The sequence below is a fragment of the Rattus norvegicus genome, chromosome 14, assembly GCF_036323735.1.
Source record: "Rattus norvegicus strain BN/NHsdMcwi chromosome 14, GRCr8, whole genome shotgun sequence".
NCBI classification, from domain to species: Eukaryota; Metazoa; Chordata; class Mammalia; order Rodentia; family Muridae; genus Rattus; species Rattus norvegicus.
The window spans coordinates 26988204-27011697 of record NC_086032.1 but is presented as its reverse complement, the minus strand read 5'-3'; the positions used below and the strand labels follow the sequence as shown (position 1 = coordinate 27011697).

The 23494-nt window shown below is 37.5% G+C and overlaps 1 protein-coding gene across 26 annotated transcripts in view; it reads left to right on the top strand.

The window, feature by feature from the left end:
- Adgrl3 (adhesion G protein-coupled receptor L3) overlaps positions 1–23494 on the top strand; it is a 767242-nt gene that overhangs the window by 446435 nt on the left and 297313 nt on the right. For 2 of the 26 annotated variants that reach the window (XM_008769970.4, NM_130822.2), the window contains exon 8: positions 22351–22365. The exons of the other annotated variants lie outside the window; for them this stretch is intronic. In XM_008769970.4, the coding sequence (XP_008768192.1) occupies positions 22351–22365 (15 nt within the window). The remainder of the gene's footprint in view (positions 1–22350; positions 22366–23494) is intronic. 26 annotated transcript variants of the gene reach the window in all.

Sequence of the window (23494 nt, the reverse complement as noted above, 5' to 3'; positions counted from 1 at the left end):
ATTTACAGGAGGTGGGGGGGGAGTCTTGGGAGGGAGAAAGGAGGGGGAGGGGGAAAGGGGGAGCCAGTGAAGTATGGGAGGAGATGGAGATGATATAATTAGGGTCAGAAAATTGAACAGAGATGTGTAGCAATGGGGAATGGGGAATTGAGGGTAGAAAGTTCCAGATGCCAGAAAAGCAAGAGGCTCTCAGGACACAATGGGGATGAGATTAGCCGAAATGCCCAACGAAGGGGAGGAAGAACCTGTAGAGACCATATCCAGAGGTTAGGCAAGGTCCCTGGTTGGGGAATGGGGCCACCCACTCATCTCCAAATTTTTAACCCAGAACTGCTCCTGTCTAAAGGATATATGGGGACAACATGTGGAGCAGAAGCTGAAGGAAAAAGTCATTCAGAGACTTATGGGGATCCATCTCATATACAGACACCAAACCCAGACATTATTGTGGATGCCAAGAAATGCATGCTGACAGGAGCCTGATATAACTGTCTTCTGAGAGACTCTGTCAGAGCATGACAAGTATAGATATGATGCTCACAGCCAACCATTGGACTGAGCACAGAGACCCTAATGGAGGAGTTAAGGAAAGGACTGAAGAAACTGATGGGGTTTGCAGCCCCATTGAAAGAACAGCAATACCAACCAATCAGACACCCCAGAGTCCCCAGGGACTAAACCACCAACCAAAGAGTATGCATGGAGGGGCCCATGGCTCCCGCTGCATATGTAGCAGAGGATGGCCTTATCTGGAATCAATGGGAGGAAAGGCTGCTGGTCCTGTGAAAGCTGAATTATGCCCCCAGTATAGGGGAGTTGCAGGGTGTTGAGGTGGGAGTGGGTGGGTAGGAAGGGATCATCCTCATAGAAACAGTGGGAGGGGGGATGGGAGAGGGGAAAACCTGGAAAGGGAATAACATTTGAAATTTAAATGCATAAAATATTCAATAAAAATTTTTAAAAAAAGAAAAAGAAATTTGCACCTTACATTGTGGAATTTTGGCAGATAAATGCCACAGTTTGGTATATAAGGTAGCGAGGATATTTTAATAGATACAAATAAATAAATAAATGCATGCTCCAATATGAAGCAGCTGCATTTGAATCACAGTACTTGTATACACTGGAGACAATTGTGTATCATGGGAACGTAAAGACAATCGCTGCTCTGAGGTGATGGTGAAATACGCAATGGTCTGAGAGGATAGAACTTTGGTAATAAATAGCAGTCATCACTACCCTGGAGACACCAGGGATGTCTAGGTAGCAAGTGAGGGTTTGGCCTCGGTTATCACAGAGAGTCATTTCAGGATGTTAATTCCTTGTAGCCTACAGAAACCTTTTTCTTCCTTTAAACCTCTAGACTTGCTGCCAGGATCACTTAGGTTCAAAGTATACAGCTGAGAATCTAAACCGGCTATCCCAGGGCTCTGAACAATTTCATTTCCTTGAACACACGATCAGGGCTGGTTCCTTCCTTCTGGCTGTCAATTGTGTTAAATGTTCATGAATTTTTAAAAGGTCCTAGCAACTCTACAACCTTCTTATGAGATAAAAATACCTTTGAGAGTGACCTTATTTTATAATCTGCATGTACATCTTACTATTTGTGTGTTTGTTTGTTTTGAGACAGGGTTTCTCTGTGCAGCCCTGACTGTCCTGGAACTCACTCTGTAGACCAGGCTGGTCTTGACCTCAGAGATCTGCCTGCCTCTGCCTGTTTCCCAAATGCTGCAATTTGACGTTGTACAACCGCTATCCAGCTTACATTTTATTTTGTTACTCTTTAATCATTGCTTGGTATTTAAGGGGTTTTCGAGTTTTCATCCAACATCGATTTCATTAGAGGCTTGTGAATCCCAGTCTTACTTTTATATTTTCCTTTGATTTCACTTGGTAATTATTCTCTAGATGATCAGACCTCCAGAACAGGCTCTTTAAGTTATTGTTAGACATGAGCTAGTAATCTAGGAATCTCAGTGTGTCCCCTAAACCACTAATTACAAATTTGAGTCATTCATATATATATTTTTTCATCATATATTGCGTTTAGAGTCTAATTACATTTTCTCCTGCGTTTTCTAGATTTTTCTTCCTACAAAAAAATTGCATCTGTCTTAAATAATCTGTGATTGATTCTATTTTCAGTTGTTAAGTGTTTAGAAACCAACTATTTCTTTATTTATTACAGAAAATTGCCCTGCCTTAACTCAGTAACACTGTATTTGTTTTTCTTGCAGTTCTGGGGATCAAATGGAATGTCTTATACATGCTACAAAAGCCATTTATTTGTCGGCTGCTTTCTCTTCGACTTTTTCTGTTATTTAATGGGTTTTATTCGTCAAGTCATTTGATCATTATAAATGATCATATTTAATAATTTATTCCAAGTCTCTCTGCCACAGTTTCCAAACAAACAACATGGAGACATAGTCCTTGCAAAGTTGTAATAATTAAATAAATTGAAACACCCAGAAAGGAGCCCAAAAGAAAACGTACATGCCAAAAACCTTGCCTAGTTTTTGGAACCTTAGTTTGTGCCAAGATGTGTGAACCATTTTCAACTCTACTGTGAAAGTGCCTTTGAGAACCGTACATTTTCAAAACATACAAGAATCATTTTCAGTTGCTCAGCTTGAGAGCAGAAAGAGTTAATTCTGGGAATTAGCATTCAATGATTTCGTTGTAGATATCTTGTGGCAACACACCAGTCTGAAGAACATAAACATTTGCGTATCCACCCGCATCTCAAAATACATTTCTGAATTTCCGATTAAAACATCGATGTCAGGGGACACCATATAATTTTAAGAAAAGTAAGTGCACGTATAAAACACCGATACAAGCACTCGTATTTCTATCATTAGCGATAACAAATTAGGACAGCCTTGCTGGGCAGTGATGCGGAGAAGCAATAAAAGCAAAGAACTGGGTGCTAAAAAAAGACCAAACTGTCATCACAGAATCTAGGTTCCCTTCCTTCTCCAGGATATACGATCCTCCCTCGTGATATTTTTCTTCCATTGTTTGCTTTGATGTTTATTTTAAATACTTCCCAGTTCAAAAATAAAAGTGTTATTTGGGGGCCATATAAAGAAAGGAATCTTCACCTGAGGACTGGGCAGTTGCCACCACAAACTTGGAATCTTTTGTCTAAATAACATTAAGGGTCTAAATCCTTTGTCTAAATCATGTGTCCATAGCGTTCAGGGTCCTCTTTGTAGGAACTTAATATGAACTGGTCTCATGCAGCTGACTAAGCTGTGTTCACAGGAAAGCATGAGTTCTTACTGAAAGATTTTAACGGGAACCTATAAACTGTAACTGCCTAAGAAGGTCACACTTGTTCAATGTTTGTTACTTGGTACCAGTGCATCTAGAATTGATAAGAAAAGAGTTAAGTGTTCCCAGTTACCACTCAGAATGCAAGGGCACATTGCCTGTACCTCAACGAGTAACAATACTCCCAAAAGAAAGATAAAAAAAAAATGGAAGTTCCCTCACAAGCATTGACTCAACTAAATGGTTCCTGTCATTCCTAATGATTTCAAAGGTCTTTATCTGACCTTGCTTTTCATAAGATTTCGCCAGTGTGACTTTGTTAAAGCCAATAATTATTTTATTTATATGAACAAATCTTTAAAATATTTTTCGCCACTCACTCACATACTCAGATTTTCTTTCCTACTAAGAGAATGAAGTTTCACTACCCTGTTAACAATACAAGAGCATACAAGTCCAGCATTTCCTGTGCCTATTTTTCTCCTGTACTTTAGAGTGTCTTTTGCTGCCAGAGGACTTCTCCTACCTGCCAGAGCACTGACTCTAAGTGCTGTGTGCTAACTGGTCCTGCCAATAGCCTTGTGGGGCCTCCCTTACCCCTTCCTGTTTGCACTGTTAGTATAAATTTCCAGCCGGACACTCACCCTTCTGTGCATTTATTTTCCCTCTCTCTTGTCAAAAGGCACACTCTACCTACATTCAGAATACAGCATCCAGCGTAGCCTAGATTTCATGTCCCCTTTAGAAATCTATGTTTCACAGGTCATCTGGCATTTTTAAGAGCTCACTTCTAAATTTGCCAGCTTGCTACAGCTTGACATTGTTACGCGGATTTATTCAGCCCCTGAGAGAAATCAGCCATGATGCCAACAGAAAGGGTCCTTCAGGACGTAGAGGGATTTAAAGGTATTATCAATTGTCTTATCCAAAATATAATAGTGCACCGAAGTCCCAACCTGACCTTTTAAATACCTTTTTACCAGGCTTCTGAATTTCTCTATATTACTTGCAAGGAAGAATTGACTCTTCCGATTGACTGTTTAAAATAACACTTAAGGTAATTTAAAGGATAGCGTTTCACCTGTTAGCATGGGTAGAATTTTTGAGGCCTGTAGCCATTTTGCTTAAATTTTTTGCTTGGAAATTCTAATTCATTGAATGGATGATATGTTTTAAGCTAGAAATAGAAAAGCTAAGTTATTAAAAAGGACATGATGCTTTATATTTATATAGATAATGTCAGTTTAAAATTAGAATTGAAGGTTTTAATTTCGACTGGCAAGTTCAAGGGTAGCCCGTTTGATTCTTGCAAATTAACCTTTAGTTCCCTGCACCTTGAGCTTTTGTTAACTGGTCATGATTCTCTATTCACTCACTGTACATTCATATGCAACTTTGCATTTGCTTCTTAAATTTTACTATTATTTTAGTCTATTTTGTTTGATACACACACACACACATACACACACATCTTGGTATTCTATTGCAAATGTTACACACACAGTTAATTCTATAATTACTACCTTAGTTTGTTATCTTCTTAGCAAAATTATAAACCCATGAAAGAAAAATAACACATTTTCTTGTTTTGTGTTCAACCTTGATCTGACATCCATGAAAATCATTTGTTAATAATAAAAATATTCAGGGTAGGGTTGGTCAGTAAATTGACTCCATGGTAAAGGAAAGAGTTCTGACCCTCATAAATCGTCTCCAGACTACATATTCTCCTTGGCGTGTGTGTGTGTGTGTGTGTGTGTGTGTGTGTGTGTGTGTGTGTGTTGTTGTTGTTGTTGTTGTTGTTTGTGTGTGTGTGTATACACGAGAGACAGAGATGGAGGAGTGTGGAGAAGGAGAGGGAAAGATTGCTCTGTATTGGGCATGGTTTAAACTTTAGAATATTTCAATGTGATATCAATTTTGCTATGCCTCTTTAACATGAAGAGAGCCACATGAAGAAAGATTATGTATAATTTATTCAGTGACACATAGGTGACATTTAATAGAACCAGAACTGAGTCTATTCTTTAAAATTTAACTCTCAACCACTACAACACTTTTGTATTAAAAAACGTTAACCTAGGGCTTGGGATTTGACTCAGTCAGTAGTATGTTTCCTCATCACTCACAGTGCACTTGTATTTGATTCTTAACTCTATATAAACTAGAGAGAGAGAGAGAGAGAGAGAGAGAGAGAGAGAGAGAGAGAGAGAGGGAGGAGAGAGAGAGACCACATACTAAGAGAAATCAGTAGGACAGTGGAGCCTGGGTTTGAAATCACATTCCAAGCTTTCCGGAGAGTCTGTGTGAAATTTTGTCTAAATTTATGAAGTTAAATATTATCAGTGACTTTATATTATTTAACTAGCAATATTTGATTTTTTTTACAAGCAGAGAAGCAATAGATCTATTTTGGGCAAAGGCCATGGACTAAATATTAAATTTTATAATATCCTTACATTTACATTAAGGAAGCGCTGGTCTTTGGGCCCGCCACTTCTTTGGGGACATTACTACTTTCCAATGTTCTTTATCTTCCTGAGACCCTAACACTATGCCATGGACCTGGCATCCAGAGCCAAGTTAACCTGAGTGACCAGCCTGCTGCCCTGGTTGCTGGCAGGCCAACTTGACCATAACCAGTTTATTATTGTTTTTACTTTTCCAGTAGAATTTCCAATGAATTTATTAAACCTAGTGTATTATAGATTATGTTCAGGCACACAAATGGCACTTATGTTGTTCTGCCTATATTAAAGCGTGTGTGTGTGAAGTTACTAAATATTATAACAAATTTTGCACTGCATATTCCCTCGGACTGAAACCCTGTGAATGTAATTATTACCTGGTCTAAATGTGTTCTAATAAGACTTTCATACAGAGTGTATATATATACACACTCCCAGTAGATACACCTATTACACCTATTTTGTGCGCACTGCTTGGCTTCTCTTTGGGCACTTCCTGTACATTGGCTACATTCTGCCCGCTACAGTCTTTCCCTTGCAAATATTAATAGTATATCCAGGAAACACTTTTGAGTTGTGTTAATACATTTTTTTTTACATTGGTCAAATATGATAACCTTTGGAATTGAAGAGCTAGCTCAGGGGTTAAGAGCGCTCACTGCTGTTCTGGTGGACCTGAATTAGGCTCTCAACTCCCATATTCTATTGCTCACAATGGTCCATAACTTTAGCTCCAAGGGTTCCATTGTCCTATCCTGCTTCCAATGGCACTTACACTCATATGACACATACCCACACATACATACACAGATAATTAAGTTTTAAATGAATGTGTATCTCTGAGGAATTTGTGATATAATTTAATTATATAAATTTTAGAAATTTATCCATAAAAAATACACCTAGACATAATACCCAAGGAAAGTGACATCCTATGATCTTTCAGAGTGAAGTAGAAGCAATTGGAGTACTACTTCATATATAAGGGTTTTGTTTTCTAATAAAACACTGCTTCATTATTGTCAATATTTATAAACAAAGTAATCAAATATTTTTGTTCTCTTATTTTTGAGCTTATTAAAATACTTTGATGATGATGATAATTAATAATAATAATAATAATAATAATGTATTTGTAGTTATTTGGAGTCCTAATACATGAAGTATTTACAGTAATGTCAGCTGTTTTTATCTGTTTTATCCATCTCTTTTAAAGTTAGCATACAGCTGGCAACAGAGATACCTGTGAACAGAGATGGCCATGAGCATTGGAAATAAAATCTTAACACTGAAAAAGTGTAGTCTGTGATTACAAAGAGTTTGTCCCAATCCCCGGAATGTTTTCCTCATAGTCTCAAAGTCCCACCATTGACCCAGCTCGGTGCACTTTTGCTTATCAAATTAAATTCATGAGATGCCTGATCGAGGGAAGGACCTGTCCTCTCTGAAGTCATCTGTGTCTTTTCTGCCCTTTAGAGTTGATGTAACTTACGTTTCCTGTTCTACCGCGCCGGTTCTATGTTCTTGCTTTTACATATACTGTTTTAAGATTTCAATGTCCGTTTTCAACCAGAACTGCCATCCAAGGCTTCTAGGTTGTCTGCCAGCTAAACCTGAATGTCTGAATTGCACAACATCCCAGATAATGATGGGAGGCAGCACAACTATTACAAGACATCCTGTGCCTCCAAAAGTTATAGCACGAGCATAAAATGTAGGGTCTGCAGGGACAAACACTGCAGCATTTCCAAATGAACTCACATGGATGTATACTCTGCACGGAAGGCACTGAGACCTTGACCTTTGAAACCACGTTTACATTATTCGGTGCACTGCATTTTACAGTATGCATAATTTCTATGTTTATTTCCCCCAATGAGAAGGCATTTTGAAAGTAGTTATACTTTTGCTGTGAGCGTGCTTTGTTGTCTAGGCTCTTCTTCCATCAATGATTATTAATCAATATTGTTAATCAATGATTAATCCATAATGAACTTCATAAAATCAACCGATCAGCAGCTGTTAATTGTGTTGCCCACTTTTTACCAAATAATACATTCCTTGGTCTTTAGCTTGCTTATGAATATTTTAACTTCGATGTCAAGTTAGTTAGCGGAACATTGATCTATGTTTAAATTGAATTCAGGGTCTTAAAATGGCATAAGAGCTGCCTTTTCTATGTATGAATCAGTAAGTGAAAACAGACAAGTTGAAACTGAAAATACTCCTGTTGCTTTTTATCATTCTTCATGAATTTAGGATTCCACCCGGCAGTGGTAGCCCACACCTTAAACCCAGCACTCGAGAGGAAGAGGCAGGCAGATCTCTGAGTGTGAGGCCACCCTGCTCTTCAAAGCGAGTTCCAGGACAACCAAAGCTACACAGAGACACCCTGTCTCAAAAACACAAGAAAAACAACAACAACAAAAATCAGGGTTCCTTTGCACTATTCTGAATTAAAGGCTATTTCTTAAATTACTGACATTTGCTATATCTTTTAAATTTTTCCTTTCATTTTTGAGATTATTGTACAATTAAATCATTTTACCCTTCCCTTCTAATATCATTTAAGGCCAAGAGATCATAAAATGAGCACTCATGTTTACATGAGAGTGATTTATTTAATATTTTCTTACGATAAAGGTCTATCAAAGCCCAGTTTGTTTTTAATCAAGCTAGGAAAGATGGACAATAGACTAAATTCAAATAAGTATTTTCATAAAATGGACATGTAGAAAGAATTAAGAGTCCTCTCAGAGCCTGAATCACCTGCCCTGGCTAAGCTAGCTGACACTGAGTTCACAACAGGTCATGCAGTTGGTTCCTCCTACTCTCTCTCCATGCCTAGAATTGCTTAGAGCAGAAACAGGTTCAGCCACAAGTCCCACTCTTCCGTGGTCTCCGCCAGCAGCTGTGGAATGTATAAAGTTAGATCTCTAATTCCTGTTCTGAAATTTCTACTGTCATCTGCCAATAATTGGAAAGGAGGTTACAAAAGTAAGTTAGTAATATTGTGATAACAGAGTATTCCCATGACCCAATTTTACTTAGACCTAATTTGATAACGACTCATTTTTGATGAGCATTAAGGTCCACTGATATTATCCACTTCCTTTCCCAGATGCCTTATTTTTGTCTTGTGATAATCTGACCCCTGTTTTTCCCTAGGGCCATTGGCTTGGGATCCAGCCATTTGCATGTGTTAAGGGAAATGTATGATGTTTAAGACTATCCTTTACCATGACTGGGCATGATGGTGCACATCTTTAATCCCAGCACTTAGGAGGTAGAGGCAGGTGAGTCTCAGAGTTCGAGGCCAGCCTGGTCCACATACTGAAATCCAGGACAGAAAGGGCTACACAGAGAGATCCTGTATTTATTAAGAACAAAACAAAACAACACCAATGACAGCAATAAAAACCACTGCCTTTTTGTCAGATGAAGGGAGAAACTCTTGATAATCACACCAGCTTCCTGCATTTCAGTTGGCTCATTCTGGGAAGCAGTCTGCATATTTCCCAAAGACCTGAGTAGAATTTACTACCTTTTAAATACATAATATCAACCTCAATTATTCTCTGTATTTTCATTCTCTGTCTGTCCTTGCTTCATGGGATCATCCTGTCCCCACCTCCAATGTTTACTACTGCATTGTAAACCTTGCATTGAGCTCTGTTCCCCAGTGTCTCTAAATAAATACAATGTATTTGTACACATTATATCCAAGGAAGAAAAGACATTGGTAGACATTGTTTAGTCTTATAAAAATGTTACAAAGTAATGTATAAATCAATTTAGATAAAATGTTAATCATTTCCTACCCTCTTTGTATACTTTACATATTAGGTATTTCTCAAATGGATGTTATAGTTTAACCAGGGATGATTAATAGGTTTGAACCAGATGAAGATGCCTAACATTATAACTAATCTTTTAAATTATTGAATTTGATTAGTATTCATACACATATTTAACATATTAACTGGAATGGTATCTTATTGGTTATCTTCAAAGAAATGAATTGCAGTGAAATATCCTTTCTCAGACTGAGCTTTCAAACACAGAAAATCTATAGGCCACATGGGATATGTCTGAAATGTCATAGATGAGGAAAAATTTCATAAAAGCTGGTGTTAGACTAGAGATGATTATTAAACATGGTGTTACATGACAGGACACAGACTTGGGCAGTCATTATATTTCACTACAGAAGAGTCAGTTAAGTAAACAATGGTCCTATAACCAAACTGTTTCTCTACAATAAAAGGGGAAGTCTTGATGTGGAATGGTACATAAAAATAAAACGCAAGCACCCATTCAAATCAGCTTTCGAAAAATCAAATGTGTCTTAATAAAATTTTTGACATCTCTCTGAGGTATTTTTTGCATTTTTATTGATAAATGATAAATACATTACACTTCTAGGTATGGGCATGACCTGCTTTAATAACCATTTATTCTGCTTGTACTGTTTAGCAAAATCAAGGAAAACAATATCGTCACATAAAACTCAGAGAGTTGTATTACCCATGAGCATCTCTTGAAACTTCTAATGTTTTGTCAAAATGTCAGAATAACTGTCCATGAATGGTTGTATAAGCATTGTGCATAATAATCGCCTGTGTGAGGGAAGGCTAGAAGGAGAAGATATTGGAGGAGAGTCTCCTTCAAGGTTAAGGAAATTCGCCTCTACAATAGAACTGGCAAGAAGGATACTTAGCAAGCCCTCTGACATTTTTTTTTGTTATTAACTTGAGTATTTCTTATATACATTTCGAGTGTTATTCCCTTTCCCGGTTTCCGGGCAAACATCCCCCTCCCCCCTCCCCTTCCTTGTGGGTGTTCCCCTCCCAACCCTCCCCCATTGCCGCCCTCCCCCCATAGACTAGTTCACTGGGGGTTCAGTCTTAGCAGGACCCAGGGCTTCCCCTTCCACTGGTGCTCTTACTAGGATATTCATTGCTACCTATGAGGTCAGAGTCCAGGGTCAGTCCATGTATAGTCTTTAGGTAGTGGCTTAGTCCCTGGAAGCTCTGGTTGCTTGGCATTGTTGTACATATGGGGTCTCGAGCCCCTTCAAGCTCTTCCAGTTCTTTCTCTGATTCCTTCAACGGGGGTCCCATTCTCAGTTCAGTGGTTTGCTGCTGGCATTCGCCTCTGTATTTGCTGTATTCTGGCTGTGTCTCTCAGGAGCGATCTACATCCGGCTCCTGTCGGTCGCCCTCTGACATTTTTAGCCCTTAACCCTCAGGGTGAAAATATGTAGCAATGAACAATGGTAGAGTGCTTTCTTAGGTGTGTGTGACACCTTGGCTTTAATACCCAGGTTCATTCACTAAGTGAGTGAGTGAACGAATGAATGAATGAGTGAATAAATAAATAAATGGACAGAATTCTTACAAGGCAAAGTAAGCACTTACTTTCTGATTTTCTTCATCCAAATGGAAGCAAACTAGGTTTACTAATCACTGCTTGTCTAATGGTAAATACAAGACGCCAAACTACCATCATAAGGTTTAGTCAGTTAATCTTTATAGAGCCTTTTTTCTATAATAACGGAATTATGTGCCTCTAAAAACAGTAGATAGTTTTTTTTAAAAAATTTTATTATAATCCTCACTGACCATTTCCTAAATATTCCCAAGTACATCTCAAAACTAATAGATCTGATTCTATTTAACTGACATTTATTAGCATAAACAAGGAAGCATTGTCGCTAGGGAAAGCAAACAAGGAATTTAACATCTCTCTTCTTTCTGAAAGTCTGAAAGATAAATATGGACTGATTTTAAATGAAAGCGAACATCGGGCAAGTGGACAGATTTATTGAGTTTTCTTGTAGCAGAATCAGTTTGTTGCATTCGCGAATGCTTTTTCTGGTAGTAAATGGTCTAGCCTATTGATGTCATGAAGAAATGCTACAGTAGCTATAAAGCAGGAAGAGGGCTCTGTTCTGTGACAGTCCTGTAATATGTGTAGGGTAATAAACAGTTTGTAAGACTTTAATGGCCCTGCATTCAAATAGATAATGTATGGTTCACTAAACTGAAGGAGAAGATTCATAGAAGAGTGTCGAATCCGAAAATTGTATAAACTAACTTGTATGTAACATTAAGAGATCAGTTTTATAGTGTTGAAAGGAAACTATGTTTGGTTTAAGATGATGACTTCACTTTCAAAATGTAAAAGCACACCCATGATTTATTCTGTTCTGCTTTGTACTATGTACTTGTTGCATTTCTAAGAAGTTAATATTTTCTGTTACAACTCTCCCTTCTTTAAAGTCAATGGACTTTCTAGTAGAAAATAGACCTAGATCAGGTTCTGGACAATATATGCAGAATGCATAAATGCATTGATACTGAAAGGGACACTTCAATCGAACTGCCATTGTTGGTGGTTACTAAATATTAATTTGATAAACATAATAAGTCTAAAAACCAGCCCCCACACTCTAATTTCAAATATGCACACCGTTTACTGGCAAATAAAAGCTAGATTCTCTAGACCAAGGCCATGTACTCTTAGTATATAAGTACAAAACTAGTTCAATTTTGCAAGTGAAATATTCCTCAAAATACCCCATTCTTAATGCATTCTAACGCACTGACACTTAAAACAAGGAATCCAAGGCGTGCAACTTTATTTTCTAAAAGAGAAAAGTTTCTTGGTATAAATTGACTTGTAAACTTCTGAAACCGTAGAACATCAATTACTTGAAGCCTAGGAACCAGGTTGCACCTTTAAATCCCCAGTCCTGTCTCCTTCTGGAACTGGGAACTTTAATTGATATCTCAATATTTCCTACCATACTTTCCTTCGTCTGTAAAACTGTATTATCCAACTCAGCCTTTAAGCTGCAGCTCGGGGTGATAATTTTGAGATCCAGGAATTGTTTTGATGATTAAGTCAGTTCATGGTAATGGTACCTATATAATGATGGAACATGCCCCCTTAGGCATTGTTCAACCACACTTTTAGCTTTTAGCTCCCCATGGAAACTTCATGACTTCAGTAGGCATTATATTTAAAATGTAGCTGGATGAAGCAAACCATGCTAGTTGTTTCCCCTGCCTTTTTAAAAGTGACCAGCACTTTAGCAACAACAACAATAAGGAAAGCCAAAAAGAGTGCTGTAGCTTAAATATTGAAAAATATACACTTCAGCATAACAGTTATATAGCCCACACTCTTACTTCAACTATGTTCTCTTTAATTTTCCCTTCGTATTAGAAATGGAAATGGGCCAGTTGTTCGAGAACATGAGTGATGGAGAAGTCTCATATCCTAAAAAGATAAAATATCTTAAATGAAGTAGCTTCCCAATTTAGGCATAGTTGTAGGGGCTAAGGCAGAGCATGGGCTGATGGATACTGAGGAACAGACATCATTTTCTAGCATATTCATGAAACATGTTCTGATAGAGGGGTTCCTGAGAAAATATACTTTGTATCTGAAATGTATGAAGTCTTTAAGATAATGTTTCCTAGAAGATCATGCTATGTAATAGATAGGCAATTTTTAGGAAGTACTTACATTTATATGAAGTGTAAAAAGTGCCTATATGAATGAAAATTTCAATGTGAAACCCTTTCTTGCTTGTAAGAAGTTTCTTTCATTTCATTAGGAAGTAAGACTTCAGAGGGCACTTTAAAGAAAAGTGTTGGAGGTTAGATTGCATAAATGGACTGTGGAGAATATTGTGGCTTCTGGGGTGTAATTGAGGGAAAAAATGAGATTTGTTTCAGTCCTTAAAGTTTGTTTTTCTTGTTATTTGACACATTTTATTAAAACAAACAAAAATGTTTGTGAGTTTCCTAGCAGATGTTGACTTAGCATTAAGAAAACAGAACAAGAACAAGAACAAAATGAAGGGCAAATGGAAGCAGGCCTGTCATTTCCGTTTGTGGAATCCTGTTTCTCTGCTAGTTCCACATTACATACTATACATTTGGTTTTTTTTTTCTTTTTCTTTTTTTCGGAGCTGGGGACCGAACCCAGGGCCTTGTGCTTGCTAGGCAAGCGCTCTACCACTGAGCTAAATCCCCAACCCCCATTCTATACATTTGTATAGATTTTTCTCATGTTTCTTTTCTTAGGCCAAGGCCAACTTCTTATAAACATTATCTTCCTGAATATGCATTCCTGAGTAAGTCAGGGAAGAACACCTATCATTCTTGGAAGCATGATTCTTACATCCCATATTAGAAGGTTGGAGACTAACCCTGCATATGCAGCTGGACCTACACATGAAAGATAAGTAAAAGAGTTCGGTGTCCAGTGAGTGGCAGTTAGGTGGTATGCTGGCTAGTTTTAGTCACAACGTGACAGAAGGTAGAAGCATCTAAGAGGATGGATCCTCCATTGAGTAAAAGCTTCCTTAACAGCAACAGCCATCCAATTAGACAAGATAGATGAAGCAAAGAAGTGCAGGCCGACAGGAGCCGGATGTAGATCGCTCCTGAGAGACACAGCCAGAATACAGCAAATACAGAGGCGAATGCCAGCAGCACACCACTGAACTGAGAATAGGAGCCCCGTTGAAGGAATCAGAGAAAGAACTGGAAGAGCTCGAAGGGGCTCGAGACCCCTTATGAACAACAATGCCAAGCAACCAGAGCTTCCAGGGACTAAGCCACTACCTAAAGACTATACATGGACTGACCCTGGACTCTGACCTCATAGGTAGCAATGAATATCCTAGTAAGAGCACCAGTGGAAGGGGAAGCCCTGGGTCCTGCCAAGACTGAACCCCCAGTGAACTAGACTGTTGGGGGGAGGGCGGCAATGGGGGGAGGATGGGGAAAAGAACACCGATAAGAAAGGGGAGGGGGAGGGATTAGGGGGATGTTCGCCCGGAAACCGGGAAAGGGAATAACACTCGAAATGTATATAAGAAATACTCAAGTTAATAATAATAATAATAATAATAATAATAATAATAATAATAATAATAATAATAATAATAATAAACCCAGCAAACTGTAGGCTAGCCTGGGAGCATTTTCTTAACTAGTGATTGATGTGGTAACAGCCCAGCCCATTTGTGAGTGAGGTCCCCTGGGCGGGAGATCTGCTAGAGAGCAGGCTGAGAAATCCAGTGGTAGCACTGAAGTCAGGAACATCCCTTCACAGGTTCAGCTTCAGCTCTTGCCTCCTAGTTCCTGTTGCGTATGAGTTACTGCCCTTGACTTCCTTTGACCACAGCCTTTCATCACAGCAACAGTAACCCTAACTAAGACAGCTGGGATGATGGAATTGTGCTACCCACTTGCCAGGAATACAGTGTAGCAATCATTAAAGACAAAAGAAGTATCCAAGATGCCACCTGAATAGCTCCTACTTCAAGTGAGAACACAGTTAAGCAGCTACGTGTTTCGTACAATAGAAAATAATAAATACGTTAATGTAATTCTCTTTCTTTTTTTTCTTTTCCCATTTTTTTTTCTCTTTTAACCATTACCAATTGAAGCTAGCTGCTGGCCCCTTGCTTTAGGTGTCTTCTGTATATGCTATGACACTGTACTCTCTTAAAAGAGATTTTAATCATGACTCCATAGAAATATTATACTAAACTCAGTTTATTTCTTTCTATATAGATATGTTTCTATTAGTTCTTAAAGCTATAAAGCCATATTTTCTGAATCTCAGCACAGAAATATAGGCAATTTTAAAAAGGATTCAACAGATAGTACTTGTGGTAAAATAAGACATTTAGTAATATAATGAGTGTTTAAATTAAATGAAATTTATTTCAGTTATTAAAAGTCAAGAAGTATTTCTGAAATAATGGAAGATGATTTAAACTAAAAATAAAGACTTGGAATTTTACTGTGAGTTCACTTCTATATTTAATTAAGCACTAAAGTAGAGAGGCAGACAAACAGACAGGTGGAAGGCCAGAGAGATGGATCTGTGTGTGTGTGTGTGTGTGTGTGTGTGTGTGTGTGTGTGTGTGTGTGTGTGTTGAAGAGAGGTAAGTAGTAAAAGCAGTTGCATCTTTTGCAGAGGCCTGAGTCAGTTCTAAGCACCCAAATGGCAGCTTAGAACAGTTTGTAACTCCAATTCCAAGGAGTCTGATGCTTTCTTTTAGCTTCATCGTCACCAGGCATGCAATAGGTACATAGACAAAAATGCAGGTAAAACATTCATACACTTAAAAACAATAAATACATATATGTAAATCAACCAGTCATTTTAAATTCATAAAAATGTTGTACTATGTCTTAAAAAGTCTATACTTCAGCTAATATTTGTTTCAGTTCTAGAAATCATATATTTAGTATTAATTTTGAATATTGACCCTATAATCATCACATACAAATTGTGTTTTGTTTTTTAATCCCAAGTTTGATGAGGCATTACATGAGTTTCTTAAATGACCAGAACTGCATTTTACTTCCTCCCGGTTCTTATGCTCGTTTCACAAGTGCTGATTTTGATATTTTTGCTTTTCCTTGACTGAATCTGTCTTTAGTTCTCCATTTTTGTGGGTTTGCTTCAAATATCATTCCTCAGGTTCCTTGGAAAACAATTAAGAATAATTTGCCCTGACTGAATGAACTCCCTGAAACTCACTAACTGACTGTAAATTTCCTAAAGGGAGATACCTATTTGCCTAAACATAAATACAAGTTCAGGGGCTTGTGAGGATATGACCATACAGTAGCTAACAAGGCTGTCATCCCTAGCGACTGTGAGAAATCTGAACTCCAACACCTGCACTTACGTGTTCCATATTTCTGTTTTCATATGAACACCAGATTTAATAAATCAGAAAATATTGATTCACAGTATTCACTGTACAGAAGATTAACAAAACCTCTACAAGTCAAAAGACTTGATACGTTCAACATTACTAACAGCAGTCGTATCAATCAGAAGTAGCACAGGACATACAAAACAATACACACTCTTATACACTGAAGGGACTCTCTTTACTTTTTTTTATTCGGCAACTGTAAATCCCACATGCTTATTATACAGTAGTGACAAGTCATCACAACAAGGGTACATCCTTGGTTAACTAAATGTAGTATTGATTTTAAGTACTACCAATAATAACTTGAAAAAATTATTATTTACAATAGAGCCATTACAAAAAGATTCTCAAAAGAGTCTGCTAATAGTCATTCTCTTTTAAAAGATGAAATTAGCAGTTTGAAAGGTTTCACTGATCCATCAATGAAATAGAGTGCTATTACAAAATAAAGGGCCATCGCTGTGTCTGCGGAATCTATAGATACTATGTTTAAGTGTTTAAATTAGAATGTGCCTGGTGAAAGCATTTTATGAATTATTGACGTTTTCAATCTCCACACTCCAGAATGAAATTCATTAGGAGGTGTTAATTTTGGAAACACATTATATAAAGCCATTGTATGACAAGGTGCTTGAATGGCACTTTTATTCACTGGTGCATGAGTGTTATTTGAAAAACATAATTTAGAAGCTGAGCTGCTGAGATTACTCGTGTACCTCATTAAATAAAGGATTAGCACTTTGTTTACTGGAAGAGACAGATGTCTGTCAGAATTTTTGATGTGCAATACACCAGAAATTTTAATGAACCTCACAGATCTTATTTTCATTTACATAAGGAGATTTTGTGTTTCCTTGGAAATGAAAGAGACAATCATCTGCCTCAAAAAAAATAGAGAGACAGTAGACAGGAGGTCTGGAACAAAGGTTTCTTTCTAATAAAAAAATACAAATTCTGTTTTCCTTGGCTAGGAAAGTTAGAACCCATTTCCTCCCTCTTAATCCCTTGAGAAATGTGTCACATCTCTAATCTTGTGGAATAATAGCTCCCCCAAAAAAGGAGAATCATGGAATACCATTCTTTGAAAGTATCTTTGAAGGATAGCAAGTGGTATTTAAGATATTTCTATGTGTTAGGCACTGGGCATGAGTAAGGGCATCTTTTATTTAAGGTTAATAATGAGCAATATTGAAGTTTATGTTTGAATATCAATTCTGACATATAGACTATAGAACTATATATGTTTGGGCCTCATTTCCTCATTGGAAAATATAAGATGGGGATGAAGTTCTGCAGGAAAATGGGTAATATATTTTGTCCCAGCAGTTTTCAAGGCCTTTAACCTATCAAATTCCTGTTAAATTTTCTATGGTGGGAATAATAAATACTACATTCCAATGTTGTTTCATGACTTAAATCAGGAAATCCAGGAAAAAATTCATTACATTATGATGTACTATTCAAGTAGAAACTGTTATTGTGGACTTAGATTATGTTCCTATAGATGACTTTGACCATGATGGACCGGCAAATATTTCTCATAGATTGGTGTTTTGTTAGTTCTCAGGATGTGGTCAGGTTGCCCAAACATATTTCAACATTCTAAGATGTATGTAACAAGGAAAATGGTTCAGTTTGAAATACTTCAGTGAAAATATTAGTCGCTTGTAAAGTAGTTCATATTATACATATATTATATATCTTGTAAACATATTTATTTGCATATTACAGAACTATAGAGAGATTAAGAGAATATAATTTTGGCATCTTTACATTGTAGATAGAAACATACACTCTATAATTTTCACTTATAGGAAAGAAAATTTAACAGTAGAATTATATAAAGTTCCATAGATTTCAGGTATGGCTCTCATGGTTTTAATCATACAACAAATTTGTTTCTGTGCAATTTGCAATGCAATATGATGAGGATCGACACTGCATTTGTATGGTCTGTGAACCATGCTGTTTCCGGTTAAAGAATGTAATTCCATAATATTCTGTATGGAATTATACAAAAATAGTTTGAACTGATAATATCTTATTTTTCTAACCAAAATGCCATGATGAATAGCCTGGTTTATGAACCCTTTAAGGTTAGAAGGAAAATATATGAGTATGCTTCTTTCCAGTTGTCTTCCTTGGGCAGAGAATAAAGTTGTCCTCTATTGGAGTTTATTATTTACCCTGACCACAGGATACAGCTTATGGCATTATGGTTGATGAAGGACAACAATGAAATCACTTTAAGGAAATAGATAAGCATATTTGCCGAGGCCAAATGAACAATAAAAATACTTTCAGGATTAAAAGTGAAGAGAGGAGAGGAAGAGAATCATTTCCAACGGGATTTGCAAATGACAGATGACAGCTATCATGTCAGAATTCAGGATATTGGGCCAGCTAAGAGGCAGGAGATCCTGGAGGAGGCTAAGACACAGTTGTCATCAGACAATTCATTTTATTTTTTTTAATGATGCCATTACACAGAAGAGAGAAGGGAGCACCGGAGGCCTGTAGTTTTTGATTCGTTCAGTCTCTTTTCTGTAAGAAAAGCTGTTTTTCCCCCTACCAGTAGATCATGTAGCGTCTTCCACTTTGTGTTTTTTTTTCCAATCTTACACTAAGTTGGAGACGTCACTCCCTGTGTATTCGAATTTTCCCATTACATGTATTAAAATACTGAAAGGTCTTACAGCCTAACTTTTACGACTTTCCCTGGCTTGCCACTTATTTCTCCAGCATTCTGAAAATACCTAAACACAGATATGCACCATTAGGATGAGCTACTTAATTAATAAGCGATTCATTAGATATCGGTTATGTGCTGTGAGTTGTGTGCTTCTAAACGACACATTCCTAGGCTCGTTCCTCGTCTCCATTTCATTTGATTTTCCAGTCCAGAGTAGGTTACTTTCCAGCAACGGACCCAGCAATCAGCTAAGACTGTACAATGCTAAACGTTACCCGGCTCTTTACTGACACATTTTGTCATCTTGCCGGGTTTTGTTATGGAAATATGATTTGTGTGAGCTTGTTTCAACTTTAAATTATAGGACTGCCTTACTTCAGCCTTGAAAATAGCAAATAAATGATGAACGAGTTACAGCCAGTCATGACACGGCAGGACCATAGTAATTATTCTCCAAAGCAGAGTCGCGCAATCAATCTTCATTTTTGAGTAACAGAAAGTAGCAAAGCCAGTGTGGCTTCCTCTGCAGGGCATACCAAGTTCCTAGGAATTAGACTGGTATGAAAAGTGAAAAGTCAAAATTTTACCAAATTGGAGCTGAGGTTAAAGAGATCAAATATTAAAAAAAAAGAGATCAAATATTTTAGAAGAATAAAAATTGTAGTAGAGGGTGGTATTCACACAGTATAATAGATGTATATTTGTACAACTTTTAAAGCCTACCCTAGCATCCTAATTTCAAACTAGGCATATGTTTTGCAGGTGTATAGAGAGAGACAGCTCCTACTGAATAGAGTTCATTCCTCTTTTAGAGGACCCCAAGTTTGATTCGCAGCACCCACATTAGGCAGCTCACTAATATCTGTAACCCTAGGTCCGGGGATTCCAGTGGCCTCTTCCAAGAACAAACATACAGATAGACAGAAAGACAGACAGACAGACAGGAGACACACACATGTATGCATGTACACACACACACACACACACACACACACGCACACACACACACGGGGGGGCGGGGATGACTACATAAATAAATAAAAGTAAATCCTTGAAACAATTGTATTATATCACTAACACATTAGGATATTTTTCTGAAGGATAATTTTTATGTTCTGGTATTTTAGAATATAATTATTAGTATTTTTGAAAGAGGTATGGGAAGTAAAAAAAATTAAGGAACCGATTATTTGGAAATCCTTCTTAGACTAGAAATTGAAAATGTCAACTTCCCATTCCCAAGCTCAATTATTATTGTAATGAGCATCAAGTTCAAACTTTGAGGTTCTCAATTAAGTCAGTGTTAATTTTCCAGTTGCACTTCCCTTCATCAGCAGATTGAATATACTCTTAGTTTTTGACTAAATTTGAAATGGGTCTTTCAAGTAAAGCTCCCTGTTTGTAAAAGCAGAATTAAAGGGTGTGTGATTTCAACGCTTACTGTAATTAGCTGCAGTAGAGGACTGTTGATCTGCGGCAGGCCTAGTATGTCCAAACTGAGCTAGCAAATGTATTTACCCAGGAACCAAAAATACAAACTTACTTGACATACAGCCCCAAGAGGTGGCAGCAGGAATCTAGGTGTCCCGCCTGCTAGCTTTTTGCTTTCTGCCTTCTCCTGAAATTTGGGCCTCAGCAAATTTGAATGATCCAGAAACAGATAGTGTGGCCTGCATTTGTCTTGTTTTTCTTGCTGTCACATCCCATGTTGTCACTAAGGGAGGAGATTCTTCCAGCTCAGGCCCTATTTCCATCACAGCAGAATGAGCTCACCTGAGAGTTGGCAGGCTCTGGCACTACCACCCTTTATCCTCTGCTGAATGTCTCCTAGATAACGCTTTCTGAGGGCTACAGCCTGGTAGTCACAATCCTGTAATGAGGGTCCTGAAGGAATTGTAGAAATATTGTTGAAACTCATATATGCAAATGACTAAGGTGCAACCTTCGTATAAATATATACATACATCAAATATACGTGCATATGGATATATGCACACTGGTTTTTCTTCTAATGGATAATACTCGACTTTCAAAGAACTGTACGAGTTCTCTTTTAAAGGAAACAAATCCATAGGAATTTATGTCAAAGCACATAAAGTGCAGTCAAAGATAATCACCCAAATGCAGTAACTGTTTGATTTTGAAATATCAGTGGTTTCCAATGTACTTGCATGTGATAAAGATCATCACCCCTTCTACTAAAATTGCCTTGGTTTGACCTTTGGAATTTGTGATTTTTTTTCATGTTTGATTATGAACCCACTCTTCCTCCAAATCTTTGCTTTTCTCAGGTTGGCCCCTTTTGCCCATTAAGATGAAGGCAGATAACATCTGTTTATAAAGTTACAAAGGTGCCAGTTAATATTTCATGGCTATGTTGCATTTTCCCATTTTCTATCAGAACCTTTAAAATCAGACATACATACACACAGCCTCTTAGGGAAGCTCCTGTTCCAAGTATTTGTTGACTTAGTTAAGAATTTCATTACTTACATTAATTACTATTGTGATTGGAGATTTTTATGAGACAGGAGTTTTCCATCTTAATGTCAAGTGTTGAGGGTGGAGGGGAAGCTTGCCCAGTACCGACTCCAAGTGCATCCATTTTCTCAGGGTAGAATCCACCTCCGGTGACTTGGAGCTTCTTGAGTTGTATTTCATTCGTGGCTCATGGGCTACCCAACGTCCATGGCTCTGGAAATGAGCTTCAGAGGAACCTCTTCTAAACAGGTCACCTCTGCGCTACACAACCAGCAGAGCTATTCTCTAAAGCAGTGGTATACACTACAGTATTCGTAAGTGAAACTAACCAAACTGAGTGGAAGGTCCAGTGTGTAAACTTGCTGATCTTTCTTTCAAATGTACCTACTGGCGTTCTTACTATGGTTATTGCTTTCCCCATATTAAGTTTTACAATAATTTTCTATGTTTATGCTAGATTCTAAATCTTATGTTTATTTTGAAAGTATTTGTTTTGGTGAAATGTTTTTTTAAAAAAACATGATAGCATTCTATTAAGCAAGCATGACTGCAATAAATTATTTACTTTCAGTTTGGAAAAGGTGAATAAAAAGTGCTTGGCCAATACCGTACCATTAATCTATTCTCTTTTCTCCTTTCTCTCTTTACTTCTCTCTCTCCAATAGAAGTGGAACAAAAAGGTAATTAAATACCTTTCATAAATTATATACTATTTATAGGCTAAGTTATTTAACAGTTTAACATTTAGTTAAATAATTTTGTTATTAATTCTTATTTTATGCAAATTTATTGACTACTTCTGCTGCTCAACTTCACTTTAACCTGTCTCACTGACCAGTCCTGGTTTGCTTCTTTTATCCTGACACGGATTATTGACATTATGAAATCATCAACACTGTATTTTATCCCTCTTTATTTGAAACTAGTAATTAGGCATCCAGTGGGCACGATTAATAATGAACGCTTTAGATTTGTTCCTCAGTCTCTGTTAATTTCCCGTAGTTCTGCTGTTTCTCCGTCTACATTTACTCTTAACTCCTGGAGAAAGGGGAGATGATATTCCTCTTAATTACCCCAAATGACCTTAGTGACTGGGGCCACACCGCTTTGAACTCATGCAAACTCATCTGCTGTTAGTGACCAAGGGGCCAGAATTACTTATAAAGGTTGTATATAATTTTGAGTCAAAGAGTATTATGTTTACAATAAAGTTTTTCATATTAAAACTCCAAGTTCTACAGCCATCAACAATTATTATTGATCACAAATTTATAACGGTCCCAAATTTTTTGCAGATTTCAAGGGTCAACTTTTCCCACAAAAACGTTTCATTTCTTGAAAGTTAAAACTGTGAGCATCCCAGGAATATCCTTTCGTTTTGGGCATCCTTAACACATAGCCGAGGTTCCTCCTAGACTATTTCTCAGGGGTTCTGTGTTTCTAGTTTCTACTAAGGAGCTAACCACTAACACCAAAAGGACAACCCTTTGTTCATTAAAAAGCAGGTCAACGTCCAACCCTTTGTGATTTCCTAACTTTTTTTTTTCACCCAGGAAAAGTCTAATAAGCTCAAACCTAACAGCAGACTGCATGGTTATTTTTCAGTGTGTTTGCCTTGCAAAAATAAATGCAAGCAACGCTTCCCAGAGCAGGTACGGCAGAACACAGTCATCCAACGTGGCTCCGTGGAAAGGCGCCCAGGATCAAATTTTGCGAGGAGTTCACTCACCTCACTTCTGATTTAGAGATTCATCAATGTGCTTAAGCTAGTATAATCCCTGCCACGCTTTTATTTACTGTCCCGTGTCA